This window comes from Melanotaenia boesemani, chromosome 2 (assembly GCF_017639745.1).
Source record: "Melanotaenia boesemani isolate fMelBoe1 chromosome 2, fMelBoe1.pri, whole genome shotgun sequence".
Classification (NCBI taxonomy): Eukaryota; Metazoa; Chordata; class Actinopteri; order Atheriniformes; family Melanotaeniidae; genus Melanotaenia; species Melanotaenia boesemani.
This window is the reverse complement of record NC_055683.1, coordinates 41,080,233-41,100,938: the sequence shown is the minus strand read 5'-3', so window position 1 is coordinate 41,100,938 and position 20,706 is coordinate 41,080,233. Positions and strand designations below refer to the sequence as shown.

Below are 20,706 nucleotides of genomic sequence, written 5' to 3'. Positions count from 1 at the left end.
GCGACAGTTGGTTGGGTGGGATGTCAGTCCACGTATTGATGACGTTCGCAAATATGCCAGGCATGCTCAACGCCTGGTTGAGGAAAAGCTGTCAAAGAAAAAGACTAAAGAGGACAAGGAACTACATTTGGCCGCAATGACAATGTATTCAGCGCTGTCTGGTCCAAAACAAAACCAGGGGGCCAGACGGCGTGATTTTCCACGTGGACGTGGGCGTGGTTTTCGAGGACGGGGCCGCCATCACGATGCATGTCATATCTGCGGACAGCTGGGACACTGGAAGGCTGAGTGTCCGCGTCGCCAGCAAAACGGGGGCCGGCAGCTGGCCATAACAGACTGACTGGGTCGGGGGGGGGCGGACAAGGATGGGTCCAGGAGACGCTCCTCATCTCTGGGTGATGTAACTCGCACACACACACAAAGTTTTGACCCAGTAACTGAAAGCTCTCTCTCTTTTCCTTCCTGCTCTGCTGCTGGCACACAGACACCCAATGTAAACAATCCACAGATAACACAGCACACACACCCTGCTCCCACACACACACACGCTGAAGGTCACAACACTGATAAAAACCTGCAGTTTTCCTCGCTCTGTTGCAATGAAGAAACGCTTGCTGCTTCCTCTGACTTTGACAAAATCTCCAAAATTAATCATGCCATCTCTGTGCTCGAAAGCAGATGCATACCGACGAAGACTGGGACGTATACGCATTTAACGGCTGAGGCCTACAAGATTTTTCCAACCCTACAAGTCGAGGTGTCGGGTAAGACCGTTGAATTCATGGTAGACTCTGGTGCAACTAGGTCAGTTTTGAGGGCTTCTGAGTTTTCTGTGCCGCTTAAGATGTCTGGTAATTTTGTGCATTCAATCTCTGCGTCTGGGACCACCGTGAAAGAATGGTTGACCGCGCCCCTTGGGTGTAATTTGCTCTCGGGGTGTAAATTTAAACATTCATTTCTGCTGTCTGATGTTTGTCCGGTCAACCTTTTGGGTAGAGATTTGATGTGTCGGTTAAACATTTGTCTCACATCTTCTCCTGATGGAGTGAAAGTTATGGCCAACCCTGACTCCGTCATCACTGCATGGACACACCCCCTGGGAAATCCTGTGTGCTATTGTTGGGAGTTCCCGAGTGAAATTTTTCTGCAGCAGCTGACTGAGGTAAATCCCTCCCTCTTGGTCTCGAGCCCTGCTCAGAACTGTGTGTGCATTGCTAACATCTCACGGGAGCCCGATGAGAGATTTGAAACACAATGGTTTAATCATTCTCCAGAAACTTTAAAGGTGTCTTCTGTTCTGTGGAATGAGCACGTGGCTGCAGCTGTGCTCAGTCTGACAGAAGAACAGAAGGAATGCTTCCTGCTTCCGCATTCCATCCCACATGTTTCTCTCTCCAGCTACACAGACAGACGGAGGAGCTGTGAGCTGGGGGACACAGGGGTAATGCATGATTGTGAGCCGGCTGGTGAAAATGTGTGCAACTCTGAGTTTGTGTGTCTGCAGGGTGATGGCTGTGGGACTGATGACGTCAGCGTGTGGTTGAGTGTGTGTGAGAAGGCCGAAGACTGGAATTCCTTCACTCTTGAACCTGCAGTCTTGTATTCTCCCACAGTGAAAGCTTACAGAATGGATGTCCAGCTTGAGGTCAGCTGTCAGAGATCAGTCCAACTGATTTCAGCCAACATGTTTCCTGAGGAAGATCTTAACCACACGTGTTTGTCAGAATCTGAACTGGAAAACATTCCGGCCCTGAAGGCTGTTCCTAAATCTCTGTGGGCTACCTCTAACTATGATGTAGGGCTGATTAAGAACTGTCCTCCTGTTGTTATCACTCCACGTTCTGATTATCGCCCTCATCAGAAGCAATATCCTTTGAAGCCTGAAGCTGTGCGTGGTATCATACCTGTGTTTTCTGCTCTTCAACAGGCGGGAATAGTCAAACCCTGTGCTTCTTCTCCTTGCCGTTCTCCTATGTTTCCTGTAAAAAAGGTCAGGGATGCGGGTGAGCCAGAGGAATGGAGATTTTGTCAGGACCTTCAAAGAGTCAACTCTGCGGTTCAACCCCGTGCACCATCAGTTCCGAACCCTTGCACGGTACTGTCTCAGATTCCACAGGATTCTTCTTGGTATAGTGTCTGTGATTTGAGTAATGCTTTCTTCTCAATCAGGATACATGAAGACAGCCAGTTCTGGTTTGCTTTTGAGTTCCTAGGTCAGACCTGGACCTTCAGTCGTTTGTGCCAGGGGTTCTGCGAGAGCCCCACCATTTTCAACGCCGCCATGAGGGAAAGTTTGTCTGGCTTGGTCCTTCCTCCTGATACCACTCTATGTCAGTACATGGATGACCTTTTGATTGCTTCTAAAACACATGAGGAGTGTGAGGAAGCCACTATTGCACTGTTGAAACATCTAGCTGAACAGGGTCACAAAGCTAGTCTGAAAAAGCTGCAATTTGTGCAGCAAACAGTTACATTTCTGGGTCATGTGATCTCCGCAGGTAGCCGCGCCATCTCTTCTAAGCGTGTGTCTGCTATCCAGAACATTCCTCGACCCCGCACTAAGAAACAGCTCATGTCTTTTCTGGGGACAACTTCCTATTGCAGGAATTTCATTCCTAATTATTCCATCATGGAAGCACCGTTGTCAGCACTCAGTCATGGTAAGGGACTGAGACCAGGTGATGCCATCTCCTGGAATGAGGATGCAGAACGTGCATTTGTTGATCTGAAGCTGGCACTACAAACTGCCCCCACTCTGGGCCTGCCAGATCCTGAGAAACCATTCGTTCAGGCAGTGGATGAGAGGAATGGCTCGATGACTTCAGTCCTGCTCCAGACTCACGGAGGTAAGTTACGCCCTGTTGCTTATCTCTCAGCTAAACTGGACCCTGTCGCTAGGGGCCTCCCGTCCTGTTTGCGAGCCGTGGCCGCCGCCGAAAAAGCTGTGCTGGCTTCTCGTGACATTGTGGGTTATTCTGATTTAACCCTTTTGGTCCCTCATGCTGTTTCCATGATCTTGCTGGAACAGAAAACCTCTCATCTCTCTGCTGCGAGACATCTCAGGTACACCTCCATCCTGTTGGACATGCCCAACATCACAGTTAAGCGGTGTACCGTCTTGAATCCTGCTACCCTGCTCCCTACTGAGGACGACGGAGAGCCGCACTGCTGTGTGGCTGCATTGGAACAAACGTGCACGCCCAGGCCAGATCTTAAGGACACCCCACTTCAGAATCCTGATCTTGTCTTGTACGTCGATGGATCAGCACGACGTGACCCCAGGACTGGGGTGAACAAGGTGGGTTTTGCTGTCTGCACTGACCATTCTACTGTTGTTTCTGCTTCTCTGCCAAGCCATTTCTCTGCCCAAACAGCTGAGCTCGTGGCACTGACAGAAGCCTGCCGTTTTGGGGCGGGGCGGAGAATCACGGTCTTCACGGACTCGCGGTACGCTTTTGGGGTGATTCATGATTTTGCAGCACTCTGGAAACACAGAAATTTCCTAAAATCTGACGGTAAGCCTATTCTGAATGCAACACAGATCTCAGACCTCTTACAGGCAGTTTTGCTTCCTTCAGAGATTGCTGTGGTCAAATGTCAAGCGCATGACTCTTCCTCCACTGCTGTGGCCAGGGGTAATGCCCGTGCGGACGCTGCAGCGAAAGTGGCAGGGGACAAGCCCCGTTTGCACACTCCTGTTTCATCTTTGAACACCTGCATGTCGCTGTCTTCTCTACAGTCAGATCCTCCTCCTGTCTCTGTTCCTCCTCCTCCGCATTTTCTCTCTCCCCCTGTGTCTCTCTCGTCCCTCCTCCATGGCTCCTCCCTTCTTCCTCCCTCCCTCTCGGGGGAATCACCGGCTCCTCCTCCTCTTGCTTGTGGTGCAGGTCCCCCTGCAGCTGTTTCTCCCCCTGATGATCTGAAGGCTTTACAGAGCTTTGCCACTAAACCTGAGATCCAACTTTGGGAAAAATCGGGATCGATTTTTCAGGATGGGGTTTGGCTGGGTCCGAATGGACTCCCCTGCTTGCCAAAACAGTTCTTCTGGTTTTATGCAAAGATCACTCATGGCCGGGACCACGTGTCCAAAGGGGGTATGCATCTGGCGCTGTCCACACACTGGTACACACGTGGTTTCACTACCTATGTGGAGAAGTTCTGTCAGAAGTGCATGATCTGTGCTGTCAACAACCCAGGTAAGACTGTTCAAACTTCTCCTGGTGCTCATCCGGAACCACTGTTTCCTTTTGAGTATCTACAAATGGATTTCATCGAACTGTCTCCAGCAGAGGGTAAGAGGTATGCTTTGGTGTTGGTTGACATGTTTTCTAAGTACCCTGAGGTTTTTCCTGCCAAGCACGCTTCTTCTCATGTGGTGACAAAAGCCCTGCTCACCGAAATCATTCCCAGATGGGGAATCCCTCGCCGTATCAGCTCTGATAATGGCAGGCACTTTGTGAATGCAGCTGTGACTGAAGTTTCTAAGTTTCTTGGTATTGACCTGCGACGTCATTGTTCTTATCATCCCCAATCCGGGGGTGCAGTCGAGAGGGAGAACTCCTCACTTAAAAATAAGCTTTTGAAGTGTTGTGCAGAAACTGGTCTGTCTTGGGTTAAGGCCTTGCCTTTGGTTCTCACTTATCTTAGGATGAGGAAGCGTGCGAGGTCAGGTTTGAGTCCTTTTGAAATAATCTTTGGACGTCCTCCTTGTTTGGGAGTGGGGCCTGTTAAAAGGCTTCTTCCGGACACCTCCATGTGTGAAGATGCATTGCTGATGTACTGCAAACGACTCTCTGCTCTGCTTTCTGACATTCACCAGGTTGTTCGTGACGCTTTTCCACGTCCTGCTGAAACCGTGTGCCATTCGATCCGTCCCGGAGACTGGGTCCTGATTAAGAACCTCAAAAGGAAGCACTGGCGTTCCCAACGGTTCTGTGGACCTTTCCAGGTGCTCCGGACGACGGACACGGCCGTGAAGGTGGCAGAACGTGCCACTTGGGTCCACGCATCACACTGCAGGCGGGTGCCCATTCCATCAGAGTCCAGGGACACTTCAGGGGACCCCACCGAGGGTGCAGCTGTAACGCCTGGCCCTTAGCCTGAGAAGGAGCCTAGCAACGGGACGTCGTGGCCCCGGACAGAGCGGGTGAGCCTAGCAACACACCTGGATTTTCCTGGCTCCTTCTGACCTGAGCCCACCAGTGATCTGCCTGTTTGCTGCTTGCACACCTTTTTCCTGCCTTAAGGTGTGCAGTTCATTTCCCCTGGGGAAAATAAAAAAAAAAAAAAAGAAAAGAAAAAGGGGAAAGATGGAGCCCTGGATGCGTCAACACCGTCTCCCACCTGCACATTTGGGGGTGTTTCAGTGCAGAGGTTGGGGTCTGCCTCTGTTTGTTTTAGAAGCACTGCTTTCGCTGCTATACGTGCTGTCTGCCCTTACAGCAGGAGTTTCACCTGTTTCACCTTCACTTTCACCTGGTACGTTTTCAATTTCTGAGTTACACAGACTGCGACGCCATGTCATTAATCATCATGACGAACAGGACAATTTGCGGTATGCACTTGCTAAGCAGACCGCAACCAAAGTGTTTAATAGTACATGTTACGTGTGTTCTCTGATCCCTCATGCTACACCGACAGCGGAGCTATTACGCCCGTGGCCGGTCGACGGGGTCATTATGCTATCCTTCCTGGCTGCCAGATCAGTGGGTAAATCTAACAGTACACATTTCCTCAATGCTTCTCTCCCTCTGAAGTTTTGTCCATGGATGCATGATTTTTCATTTCAGTCTATTAGGTTTCACGGGGACTTCTCCAGCAACACAGATCACCTGATTTCTAAGTCTGTGATGCCTGCCAGTTCTGTACATGCAGTGGCCGCCCCGCTGTGTTTTGAGATGCCGTGTTTTGATGTGTCGTTGCCTTTGGGGGTAAGCAATAACTGTAATCACACCATCCTGGCTTCATGTGGGTTTTTACTGCTGGATAGACCTCCCTGTAATGATCCCAACTATACATTGCGTGCTGGGGAGAGTAATGTAAATTTGTCCTGGTTTGGTTTAGCCACCCCTAGCATTCCCTATTTGACTCTTCTAACTCCATCTCCTGAGGGTTACAGTTGTCCAACTAATATGGTTTGGGTTTGCGGGTTAAGGTCTTTTCTGTATTTGCCTAGAAATTGGTGTGGTAGATGCTATCTATCTTATCTCATCCCTCACCTCCGTGTGTTGTCAGATCTTTCTGAGGTTCTCTCTCCTCCTCGTAGGACTAAACGAGCTCGTATCTCCACCACTAACTCAGTGTTTGGAAGTATTTTTCCACACTATGGTACAGTTAACAATGCTTTGCAGATTGATGCATTAGCTGTAGATTTAGAAAATCTCACTTCTCTGGTTACTAAGGGGTTTGACGCACTAACACCTGAGTTAAAGGCCCTCCGGGTCAGGGACCCTGCAGAATAGGATGGCTCTGGATTTTCTCTTAGCTGAAAGGGGGGACCTGCAAGGTTATAGGGGACGAGTGTTGTACATTCATTCCTGATATGTCTACTGATCTGTCTTCTGTTCAGGATCACCTTAGAGACCTGTTATCTGGGATGGAGTCTCGGGATAGCTCTGGTTCTTCTTCTGAGTTATGGTCTTGGTTTCAGTCAGGTGGCTGGTGGCATATCTTGCTCGCAGTCTTAGGCCCTATTTTTGCTGTTCTGATTGCCTGCTGGCTTGTGGTGACTTTCCTCCCCCGGTGCCTCAAGGTTATGATAACATCTGCGTTTCCTGGTCATTCCCTCCAGATGTTTGTTAGTGCTCAGGGCGATTTTTCTAACACCCCGTTAGATGTTCTGGCTTCGCCACCCGCTTACACTCCACGGATCTGTTATGATGATACTGGTCTTCCGCTTGATTTTTCTAGTGATGATGAAGTTTAAATTTTGTGGATAGTTTTCTGTTTAGTCATCTTAGTTTGCTCTGATTCTCATTCATATGTATTCTGATGTGTTTTTGCTGGAAATCACGTGTTGGATTGATTTTGATGTTTATTTCCCCATTCAGAGTTATGATGAAGTTTCTCGAATCCCCTGTGAATTGCAACTTCTGATGTTTTGTCTGAATGTATATTGGGAAGATGGTGATTGGACTTGATTTGTTGAATATAATCATTAAGGGTTTTTTTTCCCCCCTAAAATTACATTACATTTATTACATTTCTCTTTTATGGGTTTCCTGTGTTCTGTTTCATTTCTCTTTTCGTGGGTTTGATTTATTTTTTTTGTTCCTTTGTTTTTCTTTTCTTTGTTTTTATGTGTTCATTAGCGGTTTGATATCACCGTCAGAGTTTTTGGGTTTACTAGTTGATTGTGGTTCTCCTTTTTATCCACTGTACATCTCTGCTCCAGTGGTTATCCTTGTTTGATGCATTTTTGTGTTTTTCCTTTTTTGCTTTTATCTTATGAAATTTTCTTTTCTGATGTGATCAATATGAAATGGGTTTCATTGTGATCAAAAGAGGGGAATTGTTGGGGAAATTTCATGTTATTCCCTTTATTATATTGTGTCTACTGATCCCTCTCAGGGTAAACAGGTTGTTTAGGTTCTTGGTAATTAAGTTTAATCCTGAGTAGCCTGTTGCTATCATGCATTCTTTAGAACAGTTCGCTCTGACCTGTGTGACTTATCTGATACCAGCCAGGCGCCTTAGGATGACCCAGCCGGGCATCCTGTCTTAGTGTCATTGGGGTTGTTTATGTGCTCAAGAAACTGAAAAACAGCTCATTAGGTTTGCTGAAGTGTCTAATCCTGTGTGAGGAACAGACAATCTTTTTGTTTGTATTTCATGATGTGTTGTGACTGATCATTCTGCTTAAAAGATGCTGCATGTGTGTTTCTTATCAGATTCTGTTCAGATCTCTGTGCTGTCAGACCTCTGAACAGTGTCTCGGATTGCAATTCTATTCTTTTATATTTTAATCCTGTGTTCAATAAACTTGTAATCATTTTTCACTTCAGAACAGACTCCTCATTCCTTGACAGAGTAACTTTTTGCCTCAACAAGAGTCCAGATCTGGATCTGGTTCTGTTAAGCTGGAATCATGTTTTAATAATGTTTTAACTTCTTGCATTTTATCTATTTTATTTTAGCATATTCACTGAAAAAAGTGACTTTTTGGTGGAGTAAAAACTATTTGAGTAACTGTCATAATTTCTACCTAGTATTTTAAAGATCCAGTCAGAACTATAGTTTTTTTTAGGTAAAATTAAACGTTGTATTAATGTAATACACGAACTATGGGGAAAGAATGAGTTTTATTTTTGTTTTCCTCATAATATTTAAATGTTTAATATTTGTATGTACATAAACTTAGAAATACTGCGTAATTTTTACTCTGAAAGTGCAGTGTTTGGAAACGCATGCAGGACGCATGCGCAATTGAGCACCAGGACTGGCTCTGGACGTTACAGGGTGAAGGATCAAGTAAGGCTAGCACGTAGGACTACAACCGTCATTTCGCAGGTAAGTCATTGCCGTTCTGTTTTAAATTTGTGATAATATGTAGGTCCGCATGTATTTTGATAGTTTGGCGCAAGATATGCTACTGTTCACAAGTTAATTTAAAGTTAACTCCACCGGGCTTGTCTGTAAGTGTGAGGGCGGCAGTTTCCCCGATAAAAATAACTAAAGTTTAGATATTAAACAAAGCACTAACGTAACGATATAACATTTATCCAGTGACGTCAACATAGTAGAACACGATTCTCTGTAACACAAGAGTGAAAAGTTGGCGGCGACACTTAAATAAAGTTGCGGTAGAATTAATGCTGAGGGGGAAACACTGATGAAGGTTTGAGAGAAACGCCCCAGAATAGGTTTTTAAAACACACGTCACTGACAGAAGCGCCAGAGGTCTTTTGAGAGTCCCAGCTTGTGAATACAAAGAGACTTTGCTGGCAGTTTTCTGTTTTTTTTTTGTTTGTTTTGTTTTGTTTAACAAGACGCTAGTTAGCATGGCCACTAGCATGGCTGTGCTATGCGTTGTGAAGCCCACAGCAACTTCGCGATATGCAGACCGTTACTTTCGATACCAAATGTGTCCGTTTTAGTAACGAAATTCATAATAAATTGTCTAAATTTTCACCAGTCTGCATTATTTGGGTTGACAACTTTTTTTCGTCACAGTAGACTGTTATTTCACTAGTTATTGGACCCATTTCCGATTTCCGGTTGTCTGCTTCCGTAACCAAGGCGACCAAATTGTTTACATAAATGTGCACGTCCTATGCATGTGCGCAACTGAGTTCAAGTGACTGCCACTACTGCACGCTGCATGGCATCACTTTCTGTTGACCAATGTTAATACACAAGTTACTATAACTAAGTCACTTTTGAATGATTCATGAATTATTTGTTTCTCAGTAACATTCTTTTTTGTTGTACGTTGTCTGCAGGAGGACAGTCGCAGTGATGTCAGTAACCACATCCTGAAAATACTCGTCGTCCACAGTGCTGATGAGGATCCAGTCGATGTTTCCATCCTTGTCGAAGGCCATGAGATTTTGCCAGGGTGCATTAGCACCGCAAAAGCTTGCTCACTTCTCATGGGATTGATTGATGCTCTTAACTTGGCATACCCTCCCACTTTGAGCTACACTTTTGAGGTCTTCCAAAAACTCTTGCTGGAGCTGGATGGATTGAAACTGTCCCCAAAAGTAAACACCTTGAATTTGAAGTTGCTTCCCTAAATTCATGTCATGACTTTGTCGTCCTAGAGGAGAAAAATGTGGCATCATGCATGGACCAAGAATCAGCACAGAGTTCCATTCATCTTGGTTTACTAGTGGACTAGTAGGAAGTTGCCTGTCATAAATGTTTTTCATTTTTTGTCAAATAAGGTATCTGTTTAACTACAGTACAGATTCTATTCTTCGTCTATAGTAGGACACCTTAAGCTGTTAATTTTCAATTGATTCTGTTGATTTTATTTCATTACTGTTTTAATCGCATTCTTAAAAGTGCACTCGAGAGTCTAGAGGACTGGTTTAAATGTTGAAAGTGCACTGTTTCAGAGTGTAGGTTTGTAAGATTTTAATTGCATATTTATAACATGTAGTACTGTGTATTCGCTGTTTACCAGTCATACCAACCTTTAAGTAGTACAATACAAATTTGGATATTTTTCTTTAAAAAAAATGCACTTAGTCTTACATAGTTAATACAGTTTGTTTTGCTGGAGATGGATCTTTAATTTACTTTTAGTAGACGTTCTAATGCAGTACAATACAATGCACTTTTACTATTAATGCAGTATGTGTACATTCTTTTTGTCTCCATTTAAATAGGAGTATACGTAGAAGATTATGAGGCTGTTTGTGTCCTTACCCTAAAAGTTGTTTTGAGCATGTTTGTGTGTTAAATATTTCTGGAATGAATGTTGAAACGCTGTTTCAGAGCGTCGCAAGTTTTTCACTGCATATTTAAAAAGCACTATTCCAGATCTGTACTGTATGTACAAAAGTATTGTGACACCTGCACAATCTAATGCTATTAACAGTAACAGTGTCGACAGTGTTTGTAATATTTTTTTTTTGGATGTAGTGTGTGTGTAATACTGTCTGTTCAATGGCTGCTCCATAAAAGATAAAAGTAATTCAGTCTACAATGGTAGTGGATTTACTTTGACAGTACTTGTTTGTTGAACTGTTTGAACTGAAAAATAAACATTTAAATTGATTGTAATTTAGTTGTGTGATATGTGATAAATGTATATTAAATGCATAAAGAAAATTTATTTGGTAACATTTATCTAAAGAAAACTTGCAATGATTACCTAATTTTATTGAGTAATGTAACCAAGTAAATTAAAATGACAAGCCAGAGAAAATAATAAAATCTACTAAATAAATTCATAACAGCAAATACTACAGATATATAAAATTTACTTAAATTTTTGAGGTAGAAATGTTTCCTGTCAATGAAAAACAAGTAGACTTAAATTAATTTGTTTAAATAAATATAACTTAAAACTTGGATGTTATCAGGTAAAAGTTACTGTTATGATTTATGGTAAGTTAATTTTACTTGATACTGGCAAGTAAATATTACTTGATATTGCAGCATTAAATTTTACTTAAATCATTTGCGTGCAAATACTTACAATAAATGTTTTAAGTAAATCTTATGAGTTATTTTTTTCAGTGTTCCTTCTGCTTTTATTTTATTAATTGTATTTTTTTATTGCTTTCTGCACCTGCTGTAATATTTTATGTAAAGCACTTTGAATGGTCTGTTGAAATAAATCTGCCTGGCCTACATGTACACATGTATACATCTAATGTAATATAAATACTTTCTCAGCTTACATTTTCATGGTGCTGCTGTCAGTGTAGAATCCAGTTCTCGGCTCTTCGGGGGGCTTAAACCCCGGCCTGCTCAGCAACATCGCTGTCGCCTGTCTCCTCGTACGGGCTCCATGCTGGCCAGCCTGTTGTAGAGGCCTGGAAGTCCATGTCCAGGTGATCCTTTCATCCAGAAGGTCCTGGACACATCGAGGGATTTAAATGTGACCTTACTTCAAGTCGTGTGTTGGTTGAATTAAAATGAAAAATCTCCTGAAAATCCTGGCTGAAGGAACATTTTATAGCCAGCGATGGACTCGGGGTAGATGCTGTTACGACCCAGGTCCAGAGGGTCCAGACCTCGTCCGTCCGTCTCTTCAATGCCTCAGCTCCGTGGCTGAATAGGACATTCAAGTACTCAACACCACATCAGACTGTAAATCTTGGCCAGCTCTCATCGCTGTTTTCCAGGAAAAGAGCTCGTCTCAAGCACCGCGCATGCCATGGCCCAGGTGTAGCAGGCAGAGCATCCACCACAGGGAAGGGTGCAGCAGGCAGAGCATCCACCACAGGAAGGGTGCAGCATGCAGAGCATCCACCACAGGGAAGGGTGCAGCAGGCAGAGCATCCACCACAGGGAAGGGTGCAGCATGCAGAGCATCCACCACAGGGAAGGGTGCAGCAGGCAGAGCATCCACCACAGGGAAGGTGCAGCATGCAGAGCATCCACCACAGGGAAGGGTGCAGCAGGCAGAGCATCCACCACAGGGAGGGAACGCGGTCACTGGCAGCTCCTTCAGGAGCAGATTGTCCCTCCTCTTCCCTTCACCATGCAGCTGGAGGCGCCATTGGACACCACCTGATGACTCCTGCTGTCGATGGGGAGGAAGATCCCACGGGCCTGGTGGAGGAAGATCCACGGGCCTGGTGGAGGAAGATCCACGGCCTGGTGGCGGAAGATCCACGGGCCTGGTGGAGCAGGCACAAAGTTAACTTCCACGGCTCATAAAGTCCTCGCAGAAGGCCACCAGTTCGCCATCAGAGAGGTTGTTTAGTGCTGTTAGAAATGTGCTCACATGTCTAAAAACCATCTAAGCCTGCCGCACGTGAGAACTTTCTACTGAGCTACAAGTCCTTCGAGACTGTTTCCTCAGCTCGCCGTGTGCGCCTTGTTGTCGCCGACCTTTCCACCTCGCGAGGCCTTGAGGTGAAAATCAAACACGTTTGATTTTTTTTTGCTCACGAGGCAAAAAAACCGTATGTGTGCTACGAAAGTTACATGCTGAGGGCTGAAATTCAAGTGACCAATCAAGACTCGTCCTCTGCTCACATGATTCGCTCACATGATTCCCAGATGGTAGCCCCCTCTGGTCAGAAATGGATGAAACGGAGACGGAGGTGGATATGGAGGAAATATTGCTACTCCTGTTGAAGAGGCGCCGCTCTATCAGACCCGGAGAGAGGCTTGCCATCACGCTCAGATTCCTGGCTACAGGTATGTTTACAATGTAAATTACATTGCATGCAGGATGACTGGCTGGCCCTAGTTTACAACGTTTACATGTAGCTAGCTCTATCAGGAAGAATGATGTCCATTTTGTTAGAAAAAGCAAGGCCATAATATGCTCGCCTCCCTTGGTAGGACAGTTGTTGTTTATACTGTAAAAGGTGATCTGGATTCATTGTCATTTATGGTTAAGTTTTTGATCCTTTGTCTTTGTAAAGCTCATAAGATTTTAACGTTTCTGTAGTTTAAGGTGAAACATTTCGAAGTCTGGCATTGGAGAAAGGACAGTCTCGAGTACTGTTGATGAGACATGCTAGGCGTTGTAAAACACAACGAGGGAGCAGTGTGTGAAGGTAATGAACTTTCAATCAATGAACAGAATTATAAACAATAATATGGATCTGGTCTTTTTTCTTTAGAGGTCCCAACTGTGTCACATCAAAAACAAACATCAAAGCTGAGGTAAGGAAGATAATACACACACACTGACACACACAAGGACACACACTGGTGAGGAGGCTGTGAAGTGGCACCGACACACACACACTGAAAGTAAAAAATGTAAACTTTGTATGTATACACAATGTTTGTAATGAAAATATTAGAGTGTTTTGTACACTGAGACATGATTTTGGTGAACAGGGTTGTGAGCTTGTTGGGGACCGACCCACTCACGTTGTTGGGAACCGACCCACTCACGTTGTTGGGAACCGACCCACTCACGTCAGGGGGACCGACCCACTCACGTCGTTGGGGACCGACCCACTCACGTCGTTGGGGACCGACACACTCACGTCGTTGGGAACCGACCCACTCACGTCGTTGGGAACCGACCCACTAACGTCGGGGGGACCGACCCACTCATGTCGTTGGGAACCGACCCACTAACGTCAGGGGGACTGACCCACTCACGTCGTTGGGGACCGACCCACTCACGTCGTTGGGAACCGACCCACTAACGTCGGGGGGACCGACCCACTCACGTCGTTGGGGACCGACCCACTCACGTCGTTGGGGACCGACACACTCACGTCGTTGGGAACCGACCCACTCGCGTCGGGGGGAACCGACCCACTCACATCTTTGGGGACCGACCCACTCACGTCGTTGGGGACCGACCCACTCATGTCGGGGGGGACTGACCCACTCACGTCGTTGGGGACCGACCCACTCACGTCGGGGGGGACCGACCCACTCACATGTTTGGGGACCAACCCACTCACGTCGTTGGGGACCGACCCACTCATGTCGAGGGGGACCGACCCACTCACGTCGTTGGGGACCGACCCACTCACGTCGTTGGGAACCGACCCACTCACGTCATTGGGAACCGACCCACTCACGTCGTTGGGAACCGACCCACTAACGTCGTTGGGGACCAACCCACTCACGCCGGGGTGAAATGGTTGTGGCTGGTGGTTTAAACACTGGTGCGGGTCCTGGGCTGACGGGGTTTGTATTTTGGCCAAGTATTATCTCTCCAGCTGAAGAGATAAATAGAATATCCAGCAGCAAAGTTAGCCAGCGCATAGTTGGTGATAACGCATTCCCACAGAAACCTGGACCAACCCAAACAAATTTTGAGTCCGTCAGTGATGGTGTAAAGTAGAAATGAAAACTAAGGTAGTGTGAATTCAGTAGGAACCTGAATCTAATTTAGTTGGTCTCCAAAGAGTCCTCTATGTTCCTAGCTGCCAAAAATCAGTTGCCTTTTCTCCTCCAACAAGTCAGAAAGCTGATGGGACAGACGCTGTACATTTCTTATTGTCAATCTTTCCAACAGTATTTTTTTGTGTACACATATGTTGCAGCTCTGTGATTGATAAATACTTTATTGAGGAAATACTTACCGTATCCAAGCTTGTTATTGTTGGCCGAGCAGCGACATAGGGAGCAAGAAAAGCCATTTAAAAACGTTTGGTCAAGTGTTTCCTGGCGCTTGTTTGAGGTTTTCTGGCCTTCGTATAGCTGTTCAGTCTTATTTTTATTTTCTCCTCCACTGAAATGAATAAGTTTTTTTTTTTAATGCACAGTTTTTTATGAATACATCTAGTATTATATTAGAGTAACTAATAGGATTAATTAAATCTGGTAAAGTACATTATTCTCTGGACATCTTAATTGTAAAAAAACAATGGAATTGTGGTTAAAAAGTAAATTGTTTACCACCCAAGACTTAACTATGAATTTACCCATCCTTGTGGCCTTATCCACAAGCAAGTATGAGTGGTGTGGATAGGACTGACGTTCATACCGTGGTCAGTGCTACTCATGATGCCAACTGGAATGTACTTTACACATATAAGCACGTGTAGCTCGGCAAGTCAAATTACAGTTATATAACAGTGTGTGGAGGATGTTTCAAGCTCCCGACTGATACTGTTGGAAAGCCCAGCTCGTATCCATGACGATGCACAGTTCATACCTGTCTGCCATCTCCTTGAATGCCTGCTCGCACTCGTCCCTGTTTCTAAACGCGACGCGGTGACATCATATAAACAGGAAGTCTGGTCACGTTTCGACCAATTTATCTTCCAAAATGTAGTCATGGGGTGTGTCCCAATTCAGCTCTGCACACTTCGAAGTGCGGCTTCGTCGGCCACGTACGTCATCGCGGTGCGTGAAGTTCTGTCCCAGTTCACCGAGTTTGAAGGAGCCTCCGAATCCACCTGGACGTGGTTTAGCCTGAAACCAGGCTGCTGGTGGTGGACGTGGTTTAGCCTGAAACCACGGCTGCTGGTGGTGGACGTGGTTTATCCTGAAACCAGGCTGCTGGTGGTGGACGTGGTTTAGCCTGAAACCAGGCTGCTGGTGGTGGACGTGGTTTAGCCTGAAACCAGGCTGCTGGTGGTGGACGTGGTTTAAACCTGAAACCAGGCTGCTGGTGGTGGACGTTAGGTTTAACCTGAAACCAGGCTGCTGGTGGTGGACGTGGTTTAACCTGAAACCAGGCTGCTGGTGGTGGACGTGGTTTAGCCTGAAACCACGGCTGCTGGTGGTGGACGTGGTTTAGCCTGAAACCAGGCTGCTGGTGGTGGACGTGGTTCAACCTGAAACCAGGCTGCTGGTGGTGGACGTGGTTTAGCCTGAAACCAGGCTACTGGTGGTGGACGTGGTTTAACCTGAAACCAGGCTGCTGGTGGTGCTTCCTTCACGGCTCTTTTCTCCCAGAACTCATTACGCACACGGCGGTGGCGAATCTGCAACCTCAGAAGAGTCGTGTTAAGTTTAAATAAAGTTTTATTTTTAGAAAATTAGCTTTTTTTAACTACACTTTAGTATCTACATTACAGAACCAAGTACATTTAAAGCATGTTTGTTAAACGGTGACATGAAAATTCGCTAAGATTTGATGTTCAAGGACTTTTAAGGGTTAATGACGTTTGTACCGGCTGGAAAACAACAGAGCCTCAAACCGCGTTTATTATGTTTTTTTTACGGTCGGTTTTAACGTCCACCGAAGGGTCCTACGAGTGATTCAACGTCCTGTGTTGTTGCTATGGAAACTCTTGTTGGCTGGGTAGGCTGTCCCACTTCACCAACGTTAAGCAGACTTCGAAGTGTGTACACCCTGAATTGGGACACACCGCTTGACAGCTTCGCTGTGGGTGGCCATCTTGGAATCATGTGAGCGGAGGACGCGTCTTGATTGGTCACTTGAATTTCAGCCCTCAGCATGTAACTTTCGTAGCACGCAGATGATTTTTTGCCTCGTGAAGCAATAAATATCAGACGTGTTTGATTTTCACCTCAAGGCCTCGCGAGGTGGAAAGTTCAGCGTAACCAAGGCGCTCACGGCGAGCTGAGGAAACGGTCTGGAAGGACTTGAAGCTCAGTAGAAAGTTCTCGTGTGCTAAAGCCTGCCATGCTGGTTTCCTTGATGAAACATCTGGAAAGGCTGCTGTAGACGTGTCAGGGAAGCAGGTGGTGTTCATGAAGTGACATGTGGTTCGTGCTGCATTTCACCGACTTGTCGTTTCAGCCTTTGTTTAAAATATATTTGCTGTTTTTCAGGAGAACGGCTCCATTTGTTACTAGATAGAAGTGGAAAACTGGGTGCTGCTAAGCCAGAGACGAATATCTGACATTTTTCAGAAGGGCAGCGGTGGGACTATTTTATTTTAGTAAGAGTTTTATTTTATTACAACAATTTTTCAGTTTCACTTAAACATAAAGTCGATGTTTCTTTATGCAGGATTGAATTCAGTACTTTAACTGCTGCGACTGATAGTTGACCTACGAGTGTAAGGCCCTTCTTTATTTTATTAGAATAGTTTAATTTTGTTTTCTAATTATTTCTTATTTAACATTGTTTTAATTGTTTTGTATTTTGTTCAGCTTTTTTAAGTTAATATTAAGGATGTTTGTACTACTTTTTAAAGTTAGGACAAAGACGGCTCTTTTAGTTCTGCAGGTGTAATAACACGTTTTTGTTAATAAACACATTTAAAGCAGCTCTTTAGTTCCCTCCTTGTATTATTTATGTACGATGTCATGTTTGTATTTGCTGCTGTACTTCGTCAACGTTGGACTGAAACTTGCTTCGAAAAAAATCGTGAATCAAATTCAAATATCTGCCAGAAAAATTAGATCATTTCCTAAAATCCTTCAGCCCTAGAAGAGAGGCTGTCAGCTATGTATAAATATGGTGATACACATATATAGAAACGTACTACACACACACACACACACACACACACACCACACACACACACACACACATACACACACACACATATGTCTCAAAAGTCCAGTTAAGTTTCCCATTAAATCAATAGAAAAGTGTGTCCAAACGTTTGGCTGGTAGTGATCTGTGTGTGTGTGTGTGTGTGTGTGTGTGTGTGTGTGTGTGTGTGTGATATTGTCTCAGTGGACTCAGCATGTGTAAGCAGGTCATGTGCAGATGAGCTGCGTGCAGCAGAAACCTGATTTTAGAACTCAGCATATAGAAGTTAAACTACATGTTTTTGTTTTTTCATTTCCAGAGAAAAGCTGCGTCGTGGACGTGCACCCCGACGAGGCGACGCGCTGACTCTGAATCAGCTGATCGACGCTTCCTGCTGCAGCTGAAGTGGAAAGTGAGCGTGTGCGGAGGGCCGGGACTAGCTGCAGCTTCCTTCTTTCTGTTCTGTCTAAACGAAGCGGGGCGCCACTTCCTGCTCGTCTTTCTCTGTAAACCTAAACTGAAGCTCGGGGTAAACCGCATCCTGACTCAGTGATTCAAAGTGGAACCTGGTGCTCGGCGAGGACGCACCAGGTTCACGGGGACCTGGTGGTGACTGACTTCAGTTTCCAGGCCTGATGATTCAGACTGAACACACTGACAAAGTTACACCACAGTTATTACATCACAGGTTTCTATAACGCCCCTGCATGTCCCTCTAAAGGCCCAGACCTCAGGTTGGGAAACCAACAAGAACCATGCAACCAAAGAACAGGAAGAAGAAGAATGACGTCTGGAAAAGTCTGGAAAGTCTGGAAAAGTCTGGAATGTCATAGCAGGACATGAGACGCCCGACAGGTCGCGTTGGAGCTTCCAGCAGATGTTACAGACACAAGCTTTACTTTCTAGAAAGTTCTTCATTATTAACCCAGAAAAAACAGAACATGGCCCATAGGAACAAAACACATATAGAAAGATGTCCACCATCTTCATCTTCATCATCATCTTCATCATCATCATCATCATCATCTTAATCTTCATCATCATCATCTTCACCATCATCATCTTCATCATCATCATCATCTTCACTATCATCTTCACCATCATCATCATGTTCATCATCATCATCATGTTCATCATCATCTCCACCATCTTCACCTTCATCATCATCTTCATCTTCATCATCATGTTCATCATCATCTCCACCATCATCATCTTCACCATCATCATCTTCATCATCATCATCATCTTCGTCATCTTCATCATCAATCATCTTCATCTTCACCATCATCTTCACTATCATCTTCACCATCATCATCATGTTCATCATCATCATCATCTCCACCATCATCATCTTCACCATCATCATCTTCATCATCATCATCATCTTCGTCATCTTCATCATCATCTTCATCATCATCTTCATCATCATAATCTTCATCTTCACCATCATCTTCACTATCATCTTCACCATCATCTTCATCATCATCTTTATCATCATCATCACCATCATCATCATCATCTCCATCATCATCATCATCATCATCTCCACCATCATCATCATCATCATCATCTTCATCATCATCATCATCTTCATCATCATCATCTTCATCTTCACCATCATCTTCACTATCATCTTCACCATCATCTTCATCTTCATCATCATCTTTATCATCACCATCATCATCATCATCTTCACTATCATCATCTTCATCATCATCATCACCATCACTATCATCATCTTTATCATCATCTTCACCATCATCATCTTCAACATCATCATCATCATCACTATCATCATCATCACCGTCATCATCATCATTATCATCATCTTCATCATCTCCACCATCATCATCATTTTCATCATCTCCACCATCATCATCTCCACCATCATCATCTTCACCATCATCATCTTCATCATCATCATCTCCACCATCATCATCTTTATCATCATCATCATCATCATCTCCACCATCATCATCATCATCATCATCATCATCATCATCTTCACCATCATCATTTTCACCATCATCATCATTTTCATCATCATCATCTTCACCATCATCATCTCCACCATCATCATCATCATCATCATCATCATCTTCATCATCTTCATCTTCACCATCATCTTCACTATTATCTTCATCATCATCATCTCCACCATTATCATCTTCACCATCATCATCTTCTCCATCATCATCATCATCTCCATCATCATCATCTTCATCATCATCATCATCTCCACCACCATCATCATCATCATCTTCTTCATCATCATCTTCATCATCTCCACCATCATCTTCACTATCATCTTCATCATCATCATCTCCACCATTGTAGTCTTCATGATCATCATCTCCACCATCATCATCTTCATCATCATCATCTTCACCATCATCATCTTCATCATCATCATCATCTTCATCATCATCATCTTCATCATCATCATCTCCACCATCATCTTCACTATCATCTTCATCATCATCATCTCCACCATTGTAGTCTTCATGATCATCATCTCCACCATCATCATCTTCACCATCATCATCTCCACCATCATCATCATTTTCATCATCATCTCCACCATCATCATCATCATCTCCACCATCATCTTCACTATCATCTTCATCATCATCATCATCTCCACCATTGTAGTCTTCATGATCATCATCTCCACCATCATCATCTTCATCATCACCATCATCATCTCCACCAACTTCATCATCATCATCATCTACACCATCATCATCTTCATCATCATTGTCATCATCATCTCCACATCATCATCTTCATCATCATCAGCTTCATTATCATCATCTTCATCATCTTCATCTTCACCACCATCTTCACTATCCACTTCATCATCATCATCTCCACCATCATAGTCTTCATTATCATCATCTTCACCACCATTATCTTCATCATCATCATCTTTACCATTATCATCTTCACCATCACCATCATCTTCACCACCATTATCTTCATCATCATCATCTTTACCATTATCATCTTCACCATCACCATCATCTTCACCCACCATTATCTTCATCATCATCATCTTTACCATTATCATCTTCACCATCATCATCTCCTTCATCATCATCTTCATTATCATCTTCATCATCATCATCATCGTAATTTACAGACCATATGGGGGACCTCGGTCCTCGTCCTGCAGGTTTTTAGGATGTTTCCTCGCTCCAACACAC

General features: G+C 44.5%; 1 protein-coding gene and 1 long non-coding RNA gene across 3 annotated transcripts in view; one reads left to right on the top strand and one right to left on the bottom strand.

Annotated features, from left to right (window-relative positions):
* Window positions 1-917: 917 nt before the first annotated feature.
* Window positions 918-16,390, bottom strand: LOC121651898. The gene is made up of 3 exons (XR_006012525.1): window positions 16,378-16,390; window positions 8,873-8,880; window positions 918-1,398 (listed from the first exon to the last, which is right to left on the bottom strand). It is a non-coding gene; the product is annotated as an uncharacterized LOC121651898 (long non-coding RNA).
* Window positions 1,441-20,706, top strand: part of LOC121651305 — a 543,600-nt gene continuing 524,334 nt past the window's right edge. For both annotated transcript variants that reach the window (XM_042003408.1, XM_042003398.1), the window contains exons 1-2: window positions 1,441-4,196; window positions 4,820-5,146. In XM_042003408.1, the coding sequence (XP_041859342.1) occupies window positions 1,445-4,196; window positions 4,820-4,830 (2,763 nt within the window). In that variant the 5' untranslated portion in view covers window positions 1,441-1,444 and the 3' untranslated portion in view covers window positions 4,831-5,146. The remainder of the gene's footprint in view (window positions 4,197-4,819; window positions 5,147-20,706) is intronic.